Genomic DNA, 24,024 nt, shown 5'->3' on the forward strand with positions numbered 1-24,024 from the left:
GCTTTTAACTGTTTGAAAGGAAGGAATCCACCTCATCCTCACACTAAGTTTCCACTGTGAACACGCCCTCGCTCTTTCTTTTACCTTTTTCAAATGTTTCTTGCCATCTTAAATGTTCGGTTGTTTTTGTTTAACTGGGCGTTTCTTACAATCTGCACGAACAAAAGCAGATCTGCTTCGTATCGCGCTCTGATCCACGCGGCGACGCTTGCAGCTTCGGGGATGATGTTTCGTCTGCGATAATTGGATTATTCTAAATTAAACTTTCACAGGCGCTTGTGGAGAGATGGAGCTTAAATCTCAGCTGATAACCCAAAACAGTTTTTTAATAGATAAAATTTGAAAAAAGAAACTCAGCAGAGGAAAAGTGTGCAGACAAGCTGGAGCCAAAGTTACGTTGGCCTGTAGGAGACTGAAGAGAGGAGAAGAACTAAGCCGATGCTGAAAGGCAGCAGGTTGATTTAGCTGAACGAGCCTCTGATGAGTTCATTTTAATTCTAATGCTATAATAAAACCATCAATATACATTATTTTACTGAAGCCAGTTTCCTGCCCAAAGAAGATCTGCAGGTTAAGAGCTGAGCTGCCTGAGGGAGCAGATCGTTTCTGCTTTTGTGTTTTTATGAGCCTTTAATGAGGAAGTAATGAAATGCAGAACCAATTATCTCGATGCCCCCCCCTCAGTAACGCTGGAAACACGCAGACAGTAAGACAGATTAAAGACGGGACATTAAATTCACTTTACATTGGTGAAGATGACACACCGTCATTTATTTTTCTAGTGATTATTGTTACGCTTTCATCAAGCAGCAGAATCTTCCTCACGAGTCACATTTATTATTTCATGAATCTGCAGCAGCGAATATGTTTTAAAGGAAACACCACCACCCGCATCCATGACAACTAATATCTGTTTTCCCCTAAAATATATATCAACCATAATCTCAGCTGGTATAAAAGAGCTCCTTGCTCTGGTTTACAACAGAACAACAGTCCGCACCGACTCAAAGGTCGAGTCGAGCGGCTGACTCGAGGGTCAATGGCGTCTCTTTCCTGATCGGACAATCAGAAGGAAAGACTACGTTTTAGAGCAGAGATGTGTCCTTGATCCAGCACAGCTGATTTAAAGGCTAAATGACCTCCTCAACATGTGTTGAAGTTCTCCTGCTAATGAACTAATCATGTGATCCAGGTGTGTTGACCAGGGTGAGATCTCAAACCTGCAGGAGACCCTCGAGGCCTGCAGTCCCCCACCTCTGTTGCAGAATAAATCCACACCCGCAGGACTTGAACCTTGGACCTGCAGTGCCCGAGTCTAAACTTTGCATCTTTACTTTATCCCAGCGTCTGACGTGCACATCGACTGCTTCATGTAAAAATGTGAAAAACTATTTTCATGGAGACAAACCAGAAAAAAACTAAGAAATCCTAAATATTCCTAAATCAGTTCAGCTAAAACAGGAACAAGTCTGCTGCCTTGCTCAAAGGAAGTTGGTAACATCTGTGCTTCATTATTGTCCTCCAGTACAAAAGGTTCTGGATCAGATCCTCAAACTAACAGGAGGTGGAGGACTCGCTGTCTCCGCTGCTGGAGTTCTCAGACTGGCTGCGGTTGATGGGCGGGGCTCCGAGGGGCCTCTGGCCCTGCTGGGTCTCCTGGTTTAAAGACAAACAACACAAAAGAGGAAAGTAAGACACACCTAAAGACTTTCAGTCAATCTGGACCTCGACTCGTACGGTTTCAGGATCTGGAGCTTCTGTTTTGACTGAAGACTCGCCTCCAACGTTTCCATCATAGTTCCAACTGAAGAAAACAAGACGATCACGAAACACGATTGGAACAGGACAAAAGCTGTGATGAAATGTTTCAGCAATTTTCTTTGTTTACGTCAATAAACCAAAACCGTTAGTAAACCACGTGGATCAACTAGTCACTGAACGGTAATCTTATGATTTTATTAGAATAATGTTGCAGCTTACAGACGACGAAGAGACTAAATCAACATTAACACTGAACACTACAGTTACCTGTTCTTCATCCCGTACTTCACAATATCAGTATCACAAATTTAAACGTGTCCTGGTTACCTGATGTAACTCCATAACTCCACCCCCTAGTACGCTTCACCAGTGGCTGTGAGGGGTGTTCACCTGTGGTAGTCATGACAATAACCTGACCAATCCCTCACTGCGGCTCAGAGTCTGCAGCACTTTGTGACGGTGAGGCGTGTGGAGGATTGTAGAAGCTCTGCTGTCAGTCTTTAATAAGAGATTTCATAACTGCATGTGTCATTTTTTCCCTCACATGAAATATTTGAACGACAAGTCCTGACGACAGGTACCTGCAGACCCCGCCCTGCATGTCACCTGGAAGCCAAACACCTACTAAGTTTCTTCATGGTGGGTTTTTCCTTTAATTTGAAACGTTTCTATACGTGAGCATTTTTAATGAACCCTGGTCGGTGCTTTTAATCCAGTCTGAAGCATTTCTATTACCTCCACCTGGTGCTATTAAAAGCAGCGCAGTGACCCTTTCATGCTGCTCCTGCTGGATCCAGTGACTGACAGCAGATTACCGTGATGGGATCCTGGCGTCCTTCCTCACTTCCTGCCTCTCTGTCTGCAGGAGCAGCTCAGGCTCCATCAACAGAAGCACAGCAGAGTGTGGAGGTGATCTAATGGGATTATAATGGCAGGATATCTGCTGCTGCCAGAATCTAGACACACGTGTCTATACTGCCTCACACACAGAAAATGACCAGGCTGAAAACTTTCATAAAAGCAAAGGTGCGACGCCTCAGTCACAGGTAGTCGTTTCAAGTCTCTTTGAAGATTAACGAGCTCAGCGTCTTAACGAGGCTCTTGATTGCCAGGAAGTCTGAGCTGTAACGAGCTCTGAATGCTGACGAGCTGACGCCCTCACAGAGATCATTAAACCGAAAGCGGCCGTGCGTCATGTCCGGACCGGTCCGCGCTACACCAGCTGATATTTGAACACTTTTATTGTTCACATCTCTGGATTTCTTTCACTTCCTTCCTGCTTTCGCGTCTCCTTCACATTTCATAATCAGAAACGATTTGCCTTCAGGGGCTCCGTTTAACAAATATCACGTGCACTGCTTTCAGCTATTATTTTTATTTAAGCACTTTGCAGAGTATCCATCAGATCCTTTTAATGTCTGACTTTCAGCTTCACCTTCCTTTCTGTATCTGTTATCGATGTTGGCAGTCTCCTCCTTTCCCTTCACGCTGAATCGGACGTGTTAAACAAAAGCAAACCTGCTGCTGCTTTTGTTTTCCAGCCAGCACAGATAGACTCTGAGCTGCTGTTCAACAGCTAATGACTGGACAGTAAATCAGGATAATGGGCTCTGGGCTGCTCCGGGCCTTTCGTCCGTTCACTGGATGCTAAATATCCGGGGATTTAATGGCTGTTTATCTCTGCTGATGCTGCATTCTGTTACTTTGCTTCCCTAAAGGGAATAATTAGTCTGGTTAAGCAGGGACCTGACAGGCAGGACGGGGAAACACGCTGAACTCTTTGTACAACTAATGCTGAAGCCACATTTTTAATGGAAACACCAAAGGAACAGCAAACAGTGATGAAGCACTCGGTGTTTGCCTGTGTTTGTTGTCTCCTGCTTCACAGACAAATCAGAGTCATTAGAATATATTAATTTGACATTTGCTCAGTTATTAAAAAAGTCTGTGTGTTCTGACCCTTAGTTCTGGTTCTAAACGCTTCACTTTGGAATACGAGTGCTTACAGCAACCTGCTGCAGGAACATAGAGTCTTCACAATGACCTTTTTTTCTTTATTTAAGGGCAGACTGCATGGACACAGGAGGTGTGGCCTCAGGAGGTGTGGTCTCAGAGGTTTGGCTTCAGATGGTGTGGCCCCATAGGGGGTGTGGTCTCAGAGGTGTGGCCTCGATAGGTGTGGCCTCGGGAGGTGTGGCTTCAGGAGGTGTGGCCACGGGGCTGAAAACACCTGAATTCAAAGATAATGAGCTGTGGCCCAAAACGTTTGTCCGTGTAGAGTTTAAGCTCACTGGGTCTGGAGTGTTTTTGTTCTTTGATTCTGATCATTCTGTTATTTTATGGTTTTTCATGGTTTAGTTTGTATTTCTGCTCCTTTACTGTTCTTGTGCCTCCCTTGTGTTACGTCTAGTCGTCCTTGTCTCCATGTTGGTGTATTTCCTGTTCTACTTTGCCGTGTCCTGTGTTAGTCTTTACAGTGTTGCTCTCCCTCCCGTCTCGTCATGTCCGATTAGTTTCGGCTGCGTTCCCCTCCTGTTTCCTGTTTCTGTGTATTTCCCTCTGGATTACTTCTGCTTCGTATCCAAAATAATATTGCCCGAAAAAGAATTTTGTTGTCGTGGAAATCATGTCAGCCAGCATTAAAGTCTGGTTACACGACATCCTAGGACTCCTAAAACTGGAGAAGATAAATTCTCCCTCAGAGGCTCATCTGATAGATTTGTTACTCACTGGAAACCATTACTTAAATACTTACCGTAGCTTCCAGCACAAGAAATCTCTTTGTAGTCCATCATACGCCCGTGCACAAACGCTCCAGCTGCTTCCAGCAGTGGCTGTTCCACCTCGTAAGATTACTTCATTTAGGATACTCCAGCATTATCGATTTACTTTGACTGAGGAGCAAATGTCATTAATATCGATATTAATTAGAGTTAATTAATGTTGATTAATGTCAATATGAATTCACAGGAATGAGCCCTTTATTGTTGGTCTTCATTATTTGTTTTGATGTATGGGTTAATGTCACGGCTAGACGGTCCTCACCGGTAGCCTTGCCAATTTTTGTTGTGTTAGTGTGTACTTTGTGGTGTTCTCCATCCTGTGCATGTGTGTTTGTATGCTGGAACATGTACTTCTGGAAGCCGAGGCACGGAATGGCAGCTGACCCGGGGGGAGGATCCTGAGCTGGAATCGTCGCACCTGTGCGTAATCGCTTCGCCGGCTGCTACTAATCCGAAGCAGACCTATTTAACGGTGCAGTCGAGTCACAACCAACGCTGGAACGTCGAGCTAAACCGGGTAGCGTAGTCGTGATTAGCATACCTGTTTGTGAAGGAGAGAGAACGTTTTCGTCACCATACGCGTGTTTTTCTCATCTGCCTCCAGGATCCAGGGATCGGAGGAGGAGCGGGCACAAGTCACTGCACTGTCACCACGGGGAGAAGCCACCGTGTCACTGCACTGTCACCACGGGGAGAAGCCACCGTGTCACTGCACTGTCACCACGGGGAGAAGCCACCGTGTCACTGCACTGTCACCACGGGGAGAAGCCACCGTGTCACTGCACTGCCCTTTTTGGATTACAGACTCAAACTGTTGCCTTATTTTTTCACTGTGAATAAATTCACTGTCACTCTGCAAGGAGTCTCGCACCTGAGTCCTTTAACCCAATTCACCGTGACAGTTAATCCATCTTTCTGTAACATAGTCACCTTCAAATTATTGGGGGGTATTCATGCCATCTATGTTATTCATGTTTACTGGATGTTATAAAGAAAGAAGAGACGATCATTTCTGTCTGTACCTTTGTGCTTCGTGTCTGCATTTGATAATAAAACGAACACAACAGCAGTTTAAATATCAGTGCGTCGAATTCAGACGTCACAACATTTAAACCGAGTTTCATTTGCATCTAAGTGACAGACTCCTGTTTAAAAAGCGTCAGAATTTCATTTTTCTTGACTTTATTCACTTTGTGAACGTTGATAAACTCACTTCAGACTCACCTGCAGAAAACTGAATATTTTCTTCTGCTTTCACGTTTGTTTGAGTCCATCTGCTGCTGCTTGATACCAACATTTGTTTCCTGCTGCTGCAATGACTGACATCAGGAAGTGTCCGCAGCCTGCTGGATGATGTCCTGTAACCCACTGAAGTCTGTCAGAACTTGTTTGTGCTGTGAGCAGCCATGTGGTGCAGGATAAACACAGCTGCACACATCTGCATGACGCCCTGAGGGGCGCGGCTGAACGCCCTGTCCCACAGAGCACATGTCGACGGCACTGCAGACCCCATCAAACAGCCCAGCGTCACTGAGATCAGGTTCACATCACACCTCCTGAATCCATGGAAGAGCAACCTTCAGCTCAGGACGCAGAGCCACAGATCTACTAACTGACTGTAAGATACCGGACCCCGAGTTGGAATAACACATCCATCGGAGTGAGTGTGTGAATGCACGCAGGCATAGAGGAAGGTGCATGAATGTGAACGTGTGAAGAGGAAAGCAGCGGTCTGTTCATCTGTTTGTTTTATGCTGATGATGCGTCTCTGCTGGCTTTGAGTGATGCCCTCCAGCTCACTGTGACGGGACGGCGCCCAGAGTCTGAGACCGGGTGAAGGGCCCGCTCCGGGCGAGGGAGGAGTTACTGCAAAGGGGAGGAGTGAAGTTTTTGCTGTACAGTCCACCCCCACCTATAGCTGCATGCTGTGGGTGGTGTGTGAAAGAATGAGACTGTGGACCAGCCGGACCAGTGACACTGCGCTCTCTGTCGGGTGAACGATCCACGCTTTCATGCAGGATTCTGGTGTTTCTGTGGATTCCACACGTGTCTGTATTTACAGATGAACCAGATGTTCTCCCTCCCTCTGGGTTACTGCTTCATTACTTTGTGTCGTATGACTGTTCAGTAGGAAAAGCTGTAAAACTTCTGAAACTGCAGTTAAAAGTCCAAAATGTGTGCGTGTGTGTGGTGAGCAGCAGATCAAACAAGCTAAGAATGATAAATTATAATTATTATAAATGAGTCTCCAGACCTGTGAGACTCATTTAGACTCTCAGAGACCCAGCAGCACTGAAACAGACAGAACCTGGAGAGGAAACGAAGACGAGCCTCTGATGAAGCCGCAATGAAGCAGCGACTTAAGTTTTCCTATTTACAGATAATTCAATTCAATTCAATTCAATTTTATTTATATAGCGCCAAATCACAACAAAAGTCGCCTCAAGGCGCTTCATAATAATGATGAATGGTGTTCAAATTTTAGTCCGTTGGCCGCCTCCTCTTTGCTTTTGACACATGGTTTAAAATAATTGCCTAATTAAGCGTCCGGAGGCGCTGGCTGCCTCTCACACTGTTCAAAGCATCACTCTGGTTCCTCTTTGCTGTCTCTGAATAAGAAAAGATATAGACTACACGTAAACATGCTCAGACTGGCTGTTTCTGTCCTGACTGGGCTTTCTGTGTCTATGGTTCGAGCAAAAATAATCATTCATTTATTAGCTGGAAATAAAAAGCAGATCATCCACAGCTGATGTTGGATCCACTCAGAATTTGTCTTGATTTTTTAAATAGGTTTTTCTTGCTTAATGAGATACAGCAGAAAACGGTTACCTGGTGCATTTCACAGCACATTCAGCCGTACTCATTATGTCTGACAGTTTGGGTGGATTTGTGCTGGTTTTGTACAGTAAGCGTGGGGAAGCTGCAGGCTGTGTCCCTGTTTCGTGACAGCGTTTCATCAGGCAGCAGAAAAGACGGAGCGAGGTTTCATCTGCAGGCGAACTGTGGAGGCTTTGATTTTTTCTGAGGTCAGCGGAGCGAGACGAACAGGTTTCACAGCCGAGGCGAGACGGTGACTGAACCAGGCCAACAGGAACGAGGGGGGAGGGAGGGAGGCTGGGGACGCGGGGGGAGGAGGACTCGTGATGGAAAGCGCACGCAGACTGTGTGCACGTGTGCACGGCTAACTTATGTGTGCAATAGAAACTCGGTTTCACAGCACAGCAAACGCACAAACTGAGCATGTGCCAGAGACGAGAAGCGTTTATACGAATGAGCTGAAACTCTTCATTTCTTCAGACAAGCCTGAAGTAGATCAGCTGTGTTGAAGACTCCTGATGACCTGCCGATGATCATGATGCCTGCAGCCGTTCGTGTCTGCTGTCCCGTTACTGCACAGCCGTGTCACGTGTCGGACGGACCACCCGCCCAGCTCTGTGTCTGTGCATGGAGTGTTTTTGGTGCTCGGACTCACCACTCAGCTCCTCATCCAGAACCTCCTGCATGTGCTTCATCATGGCCTCAAGCTCACTGACCTGAGGAAGATGATGGATCTTTTAGTCTGATCAGAATGATCAACTCTTTCTATAATTACAAACAAAATCACATAATTATTATTATTACAGAGACAGACAACCAGTCACAGTCACATTCGTACCTGTGGCCAGTTTACAATCACCAGAGAAGCTGACCTGCATGTGTGAACATGTCCACACAAAGGGAGTCCTGGATTAAGGTGATGTGATGGTGCTGCCGCTGTGAAACCACGTTACTGTTGCTTTGTTTTTCCATCAGCCATAATTAAACTTTTTGTTTAAATGGTAAATGGCCTGTATTTATATAGAGCTTTACTCGTCCCTGAGGACCCCAAAGCGCTTTACACATCCAGTCATCCACACACACATTCACACACTGGTGATGGCAGCCACCCTGTCGCACTGACAGAGGCGAGGCTGCCGGACACTGGCGCCACCGGGCCCTCTGACCACCACCAGTAGGCAACGGGTGAAGTGTCTTGCCCAAGGACACAACGACCGAGACTGTCCGAGCCGAGGCTCGAACCGGCAACCTTCAGATTACAAGGCGAACATCCAACTCTTGAGCCACAATTATTCTCTCCCGTGTCTGCATTCGGGCTCCACAAACACAGGCCCGCTCGGCCGTGACACATCAGACCACAGGCTTTCCGACCAAAAGTTGAGGAAGAACTTTTGTAAAGTTCTGCTGACACACTGAAAAAGTCTGTTTGTAATACATAAAAAAGACCATAATGCACATTTAAATGGACTCTTCTGCTGTATGTCTGTGGTGTTTCGGGGTTATCGTTGCACTCTCTGTCGTGGGAACAAAAGCTAAAAGAAAAAGCTAGTTTTGTGTCGCGTGGTCCCCCGCAGCTTTCCAAAAGGCGATTTAGCTTTAATAGCTTTGGTCACAATAGACACATAAACCTTAAACAGCAGGCTGAAGTGTGCTATTGACAGAAAAGCTCGGAGACATCCACGTCCCCCGTCCCCGTGCTCAGCTGCCGAATCGGGAAACCGAGATTGTTCTGCACAAAGCTTAATAATCATCTGCGTGTTGTTACACAGCCGATGCATCATGTGAATGATTCCGACTTATTTCACTCGTTATTCCTGCAAAACAAACAGAGCGAGGGAGCAGAGAGGGGGCGTCTGCGGGAGGCTTATCCACTTTCATTCACGAGCCAATAAAAACGGACTCAGACATTTAAACTGCAGACACACCCTCGTTCAGATTGCTGCTCCAGAGTTAATCGTGCAGCTGGAATTTAAAACAGACTTCACGCAGTGTCGCATCGCTGCGCATTTAAAGGACAATTAGAAGGTTTTTCAACCAGTTCCATTTTCTATTAAGCTAACTGTTATAGCTCTGCTGCCTCGGCTGGACCTGCTTTTGGTCTCAGCAACTTTGATTTGCTTTGTGCTTCAGTGCAGATAAAATCACCTCACACAGGCAGAGTCACATGGACATAAAATAAGGACCAAAGTGCAGTGAGAGACTTGAGAGACGGGAATAAACTGGCAGCGTGGAGTCATCGGAAACAGGAAGTACAGCAACAGTCAAAAAAAGAACCGTGAGGGAGGAGAACAAAGGAAAACTGAGACCACGTCAGGCTGATCGTCAAAGCAGCACAACGAGGAGAGAGGCTGAGTGTGCGGCTGATGAAAGATGCTCTGCTTCAGAAAAGGCTGAAAAGACTCGTCTGCTGCATCTGTGACAAACCTCTCTGCACTTTGGTATCTACAGCTGAGAGACGAGTCATCGTGTAGAAAATTACTGAATGACTGCAGCTTGTTTGGGAGGTACAAGGAGAAAACCTCTGCTCTGTAAACTGAACATGACAGTTTAGGTTTCAACGTTGCATCTGAACATACGAGAGCAAAGCGGAGCTGTTCGGCCATGGTGCACAAACACTTCAAACCAACAGCACGGTGGTGGAGGGGCGAGGATTTGGGCACCATGAACTCCTCTGTATTCTAGTGTCAGACAAGAGGCCGTCTGTCTGCTGAAGCTTGGACTGAACTGGGTCACCACGATGACCCGAGCACAGCAGCAGATCTGCAGCAGAACGGCTGGAAAAGGAAAGAATGGTGCAGTGGTGCAGTCAGAGTGTGGGATGCTGTGGTGGGACCTTCACAGAGCTGTGAATGAATAATCCTGCAAACCTCAATGAGCTGAAGCAACGCTGTAAAGAAGAGTGGGTCAGAACTCTCCACAGTGATGTGAGAAAGTCCCACAGGAAACTTCGAGTTAGTGCTGCTGCACGAGGTTCAGTCAGTGTATCAGGATCATGTACAAACTAATAATAACATGTTACTGGATCATCTTCACTCTGTAAAGAGAGAAAACAGGTGGATGGATGTAGTTTCAGTTCAGGATCTGATTGGTTGTTTGAATCGGGTTCACTTTGTGGCGTGGCCCCTCCCCGACCGCTCAGGAGGAAGGCGTTTCACTTTGCACCCACTTGCACTGACAGCATTTCTCTGCATCAGTCAACTGCTGCTCCACTAATAATGAATATTATTTTCCATTATCTGTGGCAATAACTCAGCCCTGTCCTCTTCTTCAGTGTTATCGGCTCTCCAGGCAGTAATAACTGAGAAGCGATGGAGCTGTTACTCTTCATCATTCAGGAACATTTATGGGCTTCATTTCTGTTCGGCTGCACGACAGGATCGACCACTGAGGAATGAATTTCCATGAAATAGTCTGAGCCTGATGGAGACGCAAACCTGCACTACAGCTTTTTTAATATTTATCTTGATGCAGCCGCTCACTTAAAAATTTTAAGCTACGACAGCCTCGGTATGAGATAAAGACGGATTCGTTTAAACGATGACTCACGCAAAGAAACTTATTGACTACTTACTAGGTTTCATCAGGGTGACGAGTCTCGCCCCGTCCAAGTGCGATGACACAATCACCTGCTCACAGAAATGACCGGTGGGCCGATCTTTATGGAAGAAAATAAAAATATGGAGCACTTTAACGTTCTGGGTTCCTGCAAGAGACGACTCTGTGACGTGGAGTGTTTCTTCTTCACTCACTGTGTATTAACAGACCTCTCTGCATTGAATCACATCTGTTATTAACCTCTGTCTCTCTTCCACAGCATGTCTTTATCCTGTCTTCCTTCTCTCACCCCAACCAATCACAACAGATGGCCCCGCCCCTCCCTGAGCCTGGTTCTGCTGGAGGTTTCTTCCTGTTAAAAGGGAGTTTTTCCTTCCCACTGTCGCCAAAGTGCTGCTCATAGGGGGTCATATGATTGTTGGGTTTTTCTCTGTATGTATGATTGTAGGGTCTGACTCACAGTATAAAGCAGCTTGAGGTGACTGTCGTTGTGATTTGGCGCTGTGTAAATAAAGTTGAATTGAAGTTAGAAAGGCTCATTAAAGCAGAATGAAGCTGTAGCTTCAGACTCACAGATGTAACTTAACACTGACATAATTATGGGATAGCTCCACATCTGTGAAGCCTCTGCAGTGATCTCTACAGCAGCAGCATACGCTAGCTTCTTTCTCAGGGAAAGACAAACAGTATATAAAATCAAAACAGATAAAATCTGTTAGAAAATGAAGAAACTACTGTGTTCCCATCTACACAGGAGCACGACAGACAAGCTGCAGCTGAACACATCCGGTCAGAGGATGAATGTATGAGCATTAGTCTTAAATCAGTTAAGCTGTTGTTAGGAAAACGGAAGAATCTGGACTGGTACCTGTAATATCCTGTAAGTATTTAAACTTTTTTATTCGGCGGGTCTTTCACTCATTGACAGAGCGGTTTGACATGCGTCTAAAGCCTGATTCATTCAACAGCGCTCTGGTATTTGTAATAGTGCAGTTCTGATTTGGGCGCCACGGTAAATCTATCAGCTATCAGACGAGATCTCCAGAGACGTGACCCAGCATCGCGTCCTCTCCACAGAAACGCAGCGATCAGAGTCTCAGAGCTTCGTCTCGTGGCCTCTCTGTGTCTCGGCTCCGCTAATTATCCGGCTCCACAATCTGCAGCTTCGCTCCATTTCTCCTCTTCTTCTCCTCTCTGTTTTCTGTCATCACTATCAGCAGTGACAAATAGGTTTAATCTCTCCCAGCCTTCCACTTTCTCTGAAGCTCAACCACAAATTGGCTGCTGGCCTTCACCGCTGGCTCTCTCTGCCTCTAATGGAAGTGAATTGGACTCGGCCGTTTGGTTATAAATTGGTGGTAATCGTCCCGGGATGCAGAGCTGCTGTCTACCGAAAAATGGGATCTGACTCACCCTGTAGCTGTGGGCTCGTGTCAGTGAAAGGGATCCCTGTAGAGGGAACATTTGTGGGACGTTTCCTCTTCCCCTGCATGTCCTACATGCTGCGACCGATCTCTGCAGGCTCAATCAGACCAAACCTGCATGCAGCTTACAGACTACAGTGACAGAAAATAGCACATCTGCTTTTATACACCTGAAGCTGAACTGACATTGTTAGTGCAGCGGCTCAGGTTGTGATTTCAGGTCCTCCCTAAATTATTACTGCATACAGTCCTGCAATAAGCTATTACTGAACTATTAACTTCATGTACAGTGTCAGCGTTTTGCATTCATTCGTTCATTCGTTCATTCTCCCTTAAAAAACAAACCTTTATCTCTTTGTGGGAACGTTATTCCCACCACTGCTGGACGGTGGGAATAATGAGCACATAAACAGGGAGAAGGTCCAGCCTCAAGATGACAGAGGTCATTTTTTAAACTCTGAAAACATTCCTCACTCCCAGACAGCCGCCCCTCCCCCATCTGTCCGAGCTTTCTTCCTGCTAAAAGGGAGTTTTTCCTTCCCACTGTCGCTGTTTGCGTCTGATGTTGGGATTTGATGCTATATAAATAAAACTGAATCGAACTGAATTACAGTAAATCATATTTGTATCATAATCAAACCTTAAAAATCCATCCAAAGGCTAAAAATCTTTTATCCAAAGATTTAGATTTAACAAAGATCACACTTAAAAAAATAAGAATAAAAATATAGTACAGAGGAGCTGCAGAGGCACCGAAACAACAAAATGCTGCAAAACTATGAAACTACACAAAGAGAAACAAAAAGATCCACAAAGGCTTAAGAGACACAACAAGAAGCAGGAACGACTCCACCAGCAGACGCCAAACGCCTGTTTCAGAGGCCGCACCGAGCCCTGGTACACGGCGGTTGTAATGATCCATCGGTGAGTGGACATTTCTCCTTTGACAGGAACAAACCGAGCACATGAGCTGTTTCTGTTTCCATCATATTCTCTTTGAGTCTTAATCCCTCAGACTCCTCCCTAAATCACCTTCAGCGTCTTTAATTTTCAGGTTATTCTCTCACATTTCTGATTGTGCTGAGAACTTCCAGCTCTGGCGTTAAAAATGCACTTTTTCTCTCAGAGTAACTGAGCTGCTAACAATGTGCATCTTCGTTAGCGGCGGGTCAGGACTCCTTGGCTGCGAGTGTGTCTCTAATTAGAGGTTTTAGGCGGCTTCTCTGGACGCGTGACAATTGTATTATGATCATTTGAGCCGCACGAAAACTCTCGTCACAATGAAAGCCAGCCAGCAGAGACGCCTGAGAGCTGCAGTCAAAGCTCCTCCACCTACACCATCCTCTCTGTGTGTGTCATGCTAATCCAGGCTAATGCTAACACTGATTAAGGAGCTAAACAAAATCCCATCATGCTTCCTGAACACTGGATAAAGAAGCAGAGTGGAAACAGAGCGAGACTCTCACACGTTCCTCTGTGTTCGTCTCTTCGTGCAGATTTTATGTTCAGCCATGAAAGCACGTTAAAAGCAGCTCACCTGTGGGTCAGACAGGTACAGAGTCTCTGCAGGTGCCGCTGGCTCGTCGTCCTCTGAGCACGAGTCGAACCTGTCCTGGTTGTAATAAACTTCTGCAGCCCGGGGATCCTCAGGGATATCTGCACACACGTACAGCAACAACTTCAAAGCAACTTCAACAACCAACACAGGAGAAGACGAAAGTCAAGCAACCACAAAGACGTGCGGCACGACTGCAAACAGATGAGAGCAAAGACAACAAGACAGCTGACAGACAGCGGAAAATGAGAATAAGCAGACAGAATATGACCAAAGACACTCAAAATGAATTCAATAAGACAAAACAAAGACATGCAAGATGACCATAAAGAGACTTTTGTTTGCAGCATCCTGGTGATCAAAGGGTTAAAGATCCATGACCACGCCCAGTCTGGCTGTGGCGCTTATAATGTTCACAGAGCCGCCATCGTGACTCATTGAGCCAGAAACAGCATGAAGCAGAGGAGCTGGGGCTGAAGGGGGTTGTAAAGCTGCTTGCAGATCACAGAAACCAGGATGTGGAAACTCCTCCCTATTATTGGGTAGAAATGTTCAGTGTTTTACTTTAAGCTTCACATGTAATCGCATTCTTTATCTGCAGTGACACCATGCCGGCCCGTGTGCGCACTTCTATTTAAAACGCACACAGCCGAGGACTAAATGTGCTCATAAAGTGAAGCGAGAGGGAGGAGTTGATGGACAGAATGCTTCCTAACCTCTTTAGTCTTGATGGATTTCATTTGTCTGCTTTACCAGGCGCTGCGTCTGGGTAATTATTCCTGCTAACGAGCTCGGAGAATTGTAAAGATGGAGGATGTTTAATTCATGGTGTCTCTGAGGTCTGACAGAGCCTCTTCCGCCACTATCAGCCAATCACACGACAGGGATTAAGGAGAGGGCGGAGCTCTGGGAGCGTACGTGAGGGGAATCTACCATGAAATAAAAGGTTGAACTAAAAGATGCAGAGAAAAGTCAGGGAGAGGTCAAAGACAGGCCGCCGCCTCTACTGCGATTTCAATAAAAATAAAATGTTCTGAGCTCCCAAATCACCCGACTGTTCAGATTAACAAGTTATTTACAAAACTGGAGTGTTCAGCACCTGGAAAAACCCTGTTACAGCGTATCTGCAAGTTCCTTGATCAGATTTAACCCTTTAAGACCTGCCAGAACCAAGTCCACCAGAGCTTATATTATATTTTTACCTGCTGTGGAGCCATTTTTGGGAGCATTTCAAGTTGCTATACATCAATACAACCATTACAGCCTAAATTTTAATAATATGTCTGCATTAAGTGCATAGTAATTACATAAATTGCAAAAAAGTGCAATAAACTACAAAAACATTGAAAATAGTTTTTGTTTTTTAACATATATTTCTAGTTAGAGAAATTTAAGAGGCTTGTCCCTCAAAACTGTAAATACAAAAAAGTTTCACAAAATAGTTTCCACAGGAAATTTATTTTGAGTGTCTTCATAGTTTTATTTTTGAAATACACCAATTTTCATATACTGCAGGAAAAACGAAAATAAATATTATACTGCAAATTTGCAAAAAAGCAGCATGTGCATCAAAATAAACTATTTCCAGCAGTGCAATATGAGTCCTCAGCATCCCAGAAACGACACAGAAAGTCATAAAGTCAAACATAACTTTTTAAAACACCAGTATAGGCTCATGAGATCCTGATGGTAAAAAACTACATTTCCGCAAAATGACATCACTTCCGGTTTCGGGCAGGTCATGGCGGACATGCGATAGTTCGCGCTGATGGATGTAGGAAGTGTTACAAACAGCTGATCAGATCACAAAGCGTGTTTCTGGAATATTATGTTTTTGTTCCTGCAAGTGCTTTTATGCAGTTTTTGCAAAGCTTTATGTGGAAGGAAACTGTGACCGAGGACAAGCTGATGGCATCAGATGTAAGTACAACTCCTCTGGTTTCATATGTGTAGCCCAGATGAAAAATATCATACTTATTCTCTTTATATTAACTGTCCACATCAACAAGCGTCGTATTTCCTATGACCATTGAATGCACCTCTCAGTTCACCCCACGTGAGGGCACCTAGCTCAGCAACCAATCAGAGCCTACCCAGGCCGCATTGACCCTGTCAGCCAGGAAGTGAGGTGGAGGTGCATGGTGTCCCGGGTTTTTCTTATCTCAGCAAGAGGAGTGGAGGCATCTGCTACTCAAACCGAGAAATCCACGGACAAAAGAGAGGAAAACTCAGGATTGAGAGGAAGGAAAACCAGCCTACTTACCTGCTGGAAGTCCGGAGTCGAGTGGCTGGATGAAGGAGAGAGGCAACGTCGGTAAGACGAGTGTTATTCTGATGGAAAAAACTTGTAGAGACTTACCGTCGCGATCATGCTAATGCTAGCTCGGTGTCTCACAGGCTAACCACTCACCTTTCATCCGGAGAGCTGCTGCAATTCCAACGCCAGTGTGTGTTGGGCTTTTGTGAAACAGAGCAATGGTGAGCAACATGTTCTTAGCTGCTCTAAAGCTAAATTTTGTCAGTTCACTGTGAGTTAAAGTAATCTAGAGGGTAATTTTTAGTGCATTTCTCTCTCACGAATAGGCCTATAGCGTGGAGAAATTAAGCACACTGCTTTAATGCCTCTGAACTGAATTCATATGTATATTTTGTTGCTTATTTGCACATAGTTCTGAATTTGTTATGGTGTATTGTATTTTGAGTGTCAATGGTTACTTACCATAAGTATTGTTTAATTAATGTTTACATGAATAGAGAAATATTTGAGCAACTTAGATGTTTAGTTCTCATATTTGATATGCTTGAAAATTGAATGTTGTACAACAGAACTGTGAGATTTGATAAGATTTAAGATGTTGATGCAATGAATATGAGGTGATGCAATATTTTGATTTTGTATTTTAACCTTAAACAATGCATCTGAAACAGACTGATTAGAATGTACATTTTATGACCTGGATTATAGGTCAGGTTTTTTGGAGAGGACGGAAAAGTCCAAGGACCAGGACGATATTCTGGTTGTGATAGATGGCGAGCCAACCACTTTGAGGACGATCCACCCCAAAGAAGATACACACCACACACTCATACATCCCAGTTACATTCACAAGGACCTTTGAAGTTGGCTATCGCCAGCTTAACTCTAAATTCTTAAAGGGCCCCAACGAGTACTTTTATTTTGTTGAGTGTGCACACTATTTATTTTATTTTATACTTTATCTGTACAAATTGGACAAATACCTGTTATACTTTGTAACAATACAAGAGTGGCTACTCAAAAGTTAACATTGTGTCCAGGTCATTATTGCTGCTCAATACTTTGGCTCCATACGAATTTGGTGTCTTCTGATTCTGGCCAGGGTCTTATTACGAGCCCAAGTAATTATTGCGCTGTAATTCACCTTTATACCTTAAAGTTGGTTACATATGCAAAAAAATTTATTGCGCTAGCTTACAGGGTTGCAGAGCTACCGGGATTTAAAAATAGTTACGCAAAACGGAGCGTGCTGCTCCGACCGGCTTCAAAGGGTTAAGGCAGTGATTTTACGATCATTTCCTGCAGTGCCTGCAGCACAGTGCGGAGCGGCTTCCTAAACTTTCCTCCCACGGAGGTCGATTAACTTGTGGACAGCGTCACAACACGTGAGCTGGAATGGAAAAGGCGTTCCTAAACTGGATGGTCGTAATTAACTTTTGGTTGTTGCTCCCTTGTCAGGGAGGAAGTTTAGAGTAAGTATCTCAGGTGAGGGGAGGGTGAGCGAGAGGCTGTACAACGGATCGCTGTCTACAGCGAGGATGAGGATGCTGCACTGGTCTGTTGAGATGAAGACGGAGCCAAACGTCAGACCACAAACACGTTCATCTTTTCCTCGACCCTGACGACGCTTCCAGTTCCTGCTGCTCAAAAACATCCCCACAGCATGACGCCACCTCATGTGGATGGAGGATGACATGGTGCTGAGTCAGGTGACCCAGTGTGGAAGTTTGGATTCTTTGATATTTGGGGATTTAGTGCTTTTCTCATCATGTAGTCTCGTGTATTTTCTGGCTCTCTAAGTTCTTCAGTGATTTCTTTGTCTTCATGTTTGTTTCATGTCCCACACTCAGTCGTGGCTCCGTGTCACAGTTGTTACTCTTGTCTCTGCTCCTCGTGTTCTGTCAGCCTGCGTTTCAGTGTCGGCCTCTGGTTTCCTGTTTTATTTTGATAGTTCCATGTGAGTGTCTTTGGTTTTGCTTCCTCCCCGTCTCGTTGTGTGCCCGCCGTGTTTCCTGTTCCCTCGTTGCTCTCTTGTGTATTTGAGCCCTGTTTGTTGTTGCGTCGTTAATAATCACACACCCTGATTGCTCTGGCTTTCCTCTGCGTTTCCTGAAAACTCTGTTTCGGTTTTGTTTTGCTTCATTGTAATGTTCCCGGGTTCTGTCACAGCACATGAAGCCTTTTTCAGTTCAGCCTTTGGTTTTGGTCCTGATCCTGCCTGCTGCAGCCGTAACATGACGCACTGGCCTGTGATTAGTGCTGCCTGATTGGATTAACCGGTCAGTGTACCTTCCTGACCTTCCTCACCACGAGCTCTGGACAGTGTTACATGATTCTGAGAGTGAATGACAGAACGAGCTTTCAGTCACTGTCCTCCAACCTCAGTCGCTCAAACACAACTCCTCGTCATCACATGAGTCCAGCTCAGGTGGTTCAGGCATCTGATCCGGATCCTGTTTCAGGTGTGTCCTACTGAGAGGACGTCCTGAGGTAGACGTGGGACATGCTGGAGTCAGAGCTCCTCGTGTTCCTGATGAAGACATGGGAGGCAGCGGCGTCAACTAGCGGGTGTCTGTCCTGTGTCTCAGGCTGAAGGACACCTCTAACGATCCACTGAGCACTTCCTCTCCACCACTCTCCTCCTCATGCGTTTAAATGCATCTACTTCACTTTATCAACTCCCATTTTCTCTCCTGTGGTTTATATTTCGTCCCGGTCTCTCGATGCTCCTTCTTTTCTCTTTTCTCTCCCCTGAACCACCGAGCAGTCGGGTAGGAGGCTGCTCCTCCCTGATCCTGGTTGTGCTGGAGGTCTCAGTGGTCCTGTGTGGCTCACGTTCTCTCTGTAATCCCAGTGAGCTAAAACTGAGCTGAATGCTGATGCTTCTGTCAGAAACATGGAGCTCGGAACTTGACACATGTAAACAGAACCAGCATCCCAGTGACGGACAAACGAGACTGGATTTCATTCGAATAAACCATAACATGAGATCAGCTCCGAGTCTTTTACTCAGTTAACATTAAACTGATGGATCAAATTGTTCACTCATTCTTGACTCAGGAGATATTTTACCAGCGGCTCCTCTGTGATATCAAGCTGTCTAGAAACTGATTGGCTGAGCTCCAGCACCATGTGACGCGAGGCTCAGGTGTCGGCTCTGCTGCTGAGACCACAGCGGCTGTGACTCTCCGAGGAGCTGCCGCCTGTCGTGGGTCGTGTCGGAGCTCTCGGACCCTTTAATGAGAAAACGGTTTGAGGAGCGTGAAGCTGGAAAACTAAAATAAGACGATGCCGGTTTGGAAAAGGTGACGTGTGTTATGATGAAAGGCTGGCAGCAAAATGAAGCTTTCAAAGTTCATTACTTAGAAATGGCTCTCTGTGGAGACACTCGCAGTTTAACGTGTTGAACCAGAGCCTGCAAATAAATCAAAAACTAATGATGAGTCACTTTAAGGACGTGACCAGCGGGAGTCTTTCCACTTCCTCCTCGCTGTTTCAGAGCAGTGACCAAGTTCTGCGATGGCGGCTGTGAAACGCAAACACTGGTCTTCTTTTAAAGCCGACTAACACCCTGTTTCACAGCAGCTCCAGCTCCTCCAGCGAGATCATTCCCAGGCAAGGCAAGTTTATTTATACAGCACAATTCAACAGCAAGGTGATTCAAAGTATTTACAGAGACATTAAAAACAAAAACAAATAAAAATCAGGATTTAAAATGGAAAAAAAAGGTAAGTTTTGAAATTTAAGCTTAAAAGTAAAACAGTGTGGATTTGGTGCTTTATTCAAATGCAGCTCGCTCCACAAACTAACTTTCTGTTTTTGTCTCTGAGCATCCGGAGGAGAGAAAATCTCAGGTTTCATTACGACTTCCCGAGCAGTTTGATGCAGTCGAACCTTTATGAACTCAGCATCGAGCCAAACGTCCTGTCGGCGGTTCCTCATCACTCAGCGTCTGTGCTGCTGAAGGACGCCTGAAGTGTAAGATGTGGATCTGATCCCGAACGTCACGCGTTCACCGTCCAATCGAATACAAACTGAAAAGCTGAGAGCTGGAGGAGAGCAGAGCCACCTAGTTTCTGTTCAGAACTATGAAAACATTAAATGAAGTCTGTTTTCTTGATGTGAATCTAAGTGTCTGTGAAACGCCGCGGGGCCACTTCATCCCTGAAAACTCTCCGTGTGGAGAATCGAAATTCCATCTGCTCCCAGGAAGCATGAAAAACCAACGCAGCTGCTTCCGCTCATATAACAGATTTCTGCTTTGTACATAAAGAGCTCTGTTTCTTTATTTGTGAGCTCCCTGCAGGCTCACGTCTCCAGCTGCGAGTTTCTCACCAAACTGATCAAACTCCAACGGCTTCCTCTCATAATCGGTCCTGCTGGATCGCGCTCGCGGACTTCACGGAGGTTTCAGGTGTTTCCCAGAGAAACAGGAAGTGCTCCTCAGCTGTTTGCTGATGTTCAGTCAAAGTGTTTTCCAACACGGCCGTAGGAAGGACGCTGTCGAGCTGAAGCTGTTTATTCTCTTTTATCTTCTCCATGTAAACTGGTTTGAACTGCTTCCAAAGATGTCGGCAGGTTACTGGATGATACTGATGTTGAGTCATTTTAAGGCGCTGAGACTTTCACTGTCATCCACGTTTCTGCTTCCTTCTCTTGTGCAAAAACCTGAATAACTCAGATATAACCTCAGCATTCTCCCACAGCTGCCCTCAGCTCTGAACTGTGCTCATAAAAAGTGAAAAATCCAGGAGGGACCGATGATGAAAGCACGATAACAAAGAAATTTCAGACTTTCTTTGTCTCGCCTGAGCTGATTTTTTACAAATGACATTAACTTTAATGAAATTTTCTGGCTGTTGGCCTTCCTTATTACCTCCGAAGGATTTTTAGATAAACGTATGATTAAGCTGCTGAAACGCAGACCCCTCTGGAGAGCTTTTGCTTCACATCAGCTGCAAATTTTATTAGTTCGAGCTCGCTGGCTGCTGGGTTTATTTAGGAAACGTCAGTGACAGAACACGGGAGCAATATGAACCTGAAGACAGATCATAACTGCAAGCTGAGGAAATGTTCTCCAAGCCTGTTAGAAACACTTGAACAGACACAGCCTGCGTAATTTAGCCGTCCAGCGTGAAGCTGAAGTTTCACACAAGCTCCGAGTTCTGAGTTTGATGTGGAGAAAAGAGAACCTGCTTTAAGTCTCAGCCTGAGGTTCCTACTGAAGAAGCCTCCAAGAAAAGACATTTTCTGACCTTATCAACATAAATATATATTATTTAATGGTAGAACAGACATCCCCAAACTCAATAATTCACAGTCTGAATCTGGTCCGTACTTCGGGACCTCTCAGAAAAACCTGCAGAACCATGAAAAGAACCGAAAGTTTCTGATGTTTGTTACAGAAACAAATCTGAAGCTGCTGCAACTCCACAGGAAGCACGTTTCACGTCTGCAGCGCGTTCGTCGTCCAGACTCTTCAGAGGAGATGCATCACCGTGGCAACCGAGAAAACGAGCTCCGGAAAAAGTGTCGAGTGTTGTAATTTAGTTACATTTAGTTACATAACATTTTAATGATATTTCACATGTTAGAACTCAACACGTCCAAGTTCAGACGTTCTCACTCTTTAAGAGCTTTTTAAAAATCTTCACAGATTCATCGGACGACCGCTCGATTCAAGGTTAGTGCCACAGCTGCCCGAAATAAACAATAATCACTGTTTATGTTCATGGTTAATCCACCAGCATCTGCAAGCCTGATGATATTTTTATCACTATAACATAATTATTGTTGTAATCCTTGAATTCAAATGTCCTGTAATACAAAAGGGCAGATAGAAATAATAAAGCTCATTATTATTATTATTATTATTATTATTATTATTATTAGATGCTGAATTACACGTATTTCTTTCATCCCTGAACAGAAAAATGAGTTTTGGAGTTTGAAAGTTCATCTTGATTCATTTCCAGCTGCTTTTGTTTGTTGTTTGCAGAATAAAAAACATCATTTTTAGTTTCAAACAAATTTTTTGACAGATTCTAAAACATTTGTGTTCTTGTTTCAATGACTAATACATTTGTTAAGCAGCGAATGTGACCACAGCTTTATTGTTTTTAATCTCTTTGCACTTGTTTTTGGTCTTCTCGCTCGTTTTGTGTTTGTGCTCTTTAAGGTGGTTTTTGTGACGCTCCACCCCTCTGGGAAGCTCCACCCCTTGGGAAGCTCCGGCCCTCTGAGTCTGCGCCTGTGTGCTCTCTGCGTGTACGCGTGGCGATGAACGAGCCGCCATGTCTGTTGTTTTCTCACCGTGCAGTTCTGGTTCTGACTCGTCCTGCTTCGGTTTTGGCGCCGACCCTCCAGCGTTCTGGCGATTCTGGCTGCTGATTGGCTGAGCCTGACTCTGGCAGGCTCCGCCCTCTCTGCTCTCCTAACGGTTGGTGGAAAAGCATTAAATGAGTGTTTTACTGGAACCCAGTTAGACTCGGAGAACAACAGAGAAACCCACGAAGCCCGGGTCGAGTATCAGAGGAACAACAAAGTGTTTCTTACATTCAGAACATCCACACTGACTTTTTGGAAATGGCGGCTCCTCAGTTCCCTCCTGCGGGTGTGGACCTCCTCGTACTTCTCCTCAGCCAGTTTCCTGTAGAGGACAGAGGACACGCTGTGAGGGTAACAGTTCCTTCAGAAGGTTTTTCTCTGATCCCCCTCCAGCTCGCCTCCTCGTGCACCTTTAGACCACTTCCTGCCTCCGTTCTGTCTCCCTGACAACCATCTGCACTCTGTCACAATAAAGATGCTTCAGGGACGTGGACACGTGGTTTATGCCGCTCTGCCCAGCTGCTGTTCATGGTGCCCTTATTCTGCCTTGTTTTACACTTTGGTCATGAAATAACCTGCAGAATATATAACAGTATATAACCTGTAGAATAAATATGCATAAATCCTCATGTTGGACGGGTGGAGGGTTGTAGCTCTGCAGCTACAACCCTCCACCCGTCTCCTGACAGCCTCAGCATCTCTCTGTGAGAGCAAACAGGGAACCATAACCTTATTTCAGGGTAGTGCACAAGTTTCCTGGTAATGAAAGGTGGCTTCTGGGGCGCCCGCCACCAATAAAGGAGGTGATAACAGCCTGCTGGATGTGTCCACGGGACAGATAACCACAGATAACCACAGATAACCACAGATAACCACAGCTGTTTAATGGGCTTGTAAGTGTGTAAACAGGTGTGGAGTCAGCAGCTGCTTCATTATGAGCGAACAGGGAGGATCGGCAGCGTATTTGTGGATAAATCTCTAAGTTCATGTGAGCCGGACTTGATGAAACACATGTTCTGCAGGAACCGCCCGCCTGCTGCCAAACAGCCGCGCCGGCCTGCTGTCGTCCCTGCCCTCCCATGTGATCTCCGTCTGCACGCCATCTGACGAGGATCCGTGTTGGCGGCGCGCTGGCGTCGTTCACAGGCTTCTGAGCACATTCACTCTTTATTACGCACGCAGTGACGATAACAAGCGTTTAACGGCCCCCTCGCCGTGACGAAAGTCGATTAGCACGCCGGCTCGGGGGGACGGAAACCAGAATGTGTCAGATCCAATTTGGATAATGTCACTCTGCTCTCACGCCGCCTGATCGAGGTCACGGCTTTGAGTCCTGATGGAGCCGCCTGCTGCTGCCCCTCGTGAAACAGGAAACAGGAGTCTGGATCGGAGTCGTCCTTCCTCCAGATGTAGATTCATCAACGCTGATTAAGCCTTAATGTTCATCGCTGCACACGACCATCAACGCCAGCAACAAACACACGGCTGCAATTTCATTTCTTTGTAATCGTTCTGTGTCCCGGACCGTCGGCAGACAGAAGC

The 24,024-nt window shown here is 45.5% G+C and overlaps 1 protein-coding gene and 1 long non-coding RNA gene across 2 annotated transcripts in view; one reads left to right on the forward strand and one right to left on the reverse strand.

The window, feature by feature from the left end:
* Window positions 1-386: 386 nt before the first annotated feature.
* The window catches only part of nek11 (NIMA-related kinase 11), a 67,143-nt gene continuing 43,505 nt past the window's right edge, over window positions 387-24,024 (reverse strand). The window contains exons 11-15 of the mRNA XM_086312590.1: window positions 22,711-22,804; window positions 22,468-22,588; window positions 13,881-13,999; window positions 8,020-8,080; window positions 387-1,656 (exon numbers count right to left, since the gene is read on the reverse strand). Coding sequence (XP_086168716.1) covers window positions 1,598-1,656; window positions 8,020-8,080; window positions 13,881-13,999; window positions 22,468-22,588; window positions 22,711-22,804 — 454 coding nt within the window. The 3' untranslated portion in view covers window positions 387-1,597. The remainder of the gene's footprint in view (window positions 1,657-8,019; window positions 8,081-13,880; window positions 14,000-22,467; window positions 22,589-22,710; window positions 22,805-24,024) is intronic.
* Window positions 15,829-17,183, forward strand: LOC147319822 (uncharacterized). The gene is made up of 3 exons (XR_015131606.1): window positions 15,829-16,212; window positions 16,296-16,376; window positions 16,864-17,183. It is a non-coding gene; the product is annotated as an uncharacterized LOC147319822 (long non-coding RNA).

This window comes from Aulonocara sp. 'chitande type north' Nkhata Bay, linkage group LG11, assembly GCF_057382095.1.
Source record: "Aulonocara sp. 'chitande type north' Nkhata Bay isolate Kocher_YH1m ecotype deep benthic linkage group LG11, A_spYH_male_GT1.1, whole genome shotgun sequence".
NCBI classification, from domain to species: Eukaryota; Metazoa; Chordata; class Actinopteri; order Cichliformes; family Cichlidae; genus Aulonocara; species Aulonocara sp. 'chitande type north' Nkhata Bay.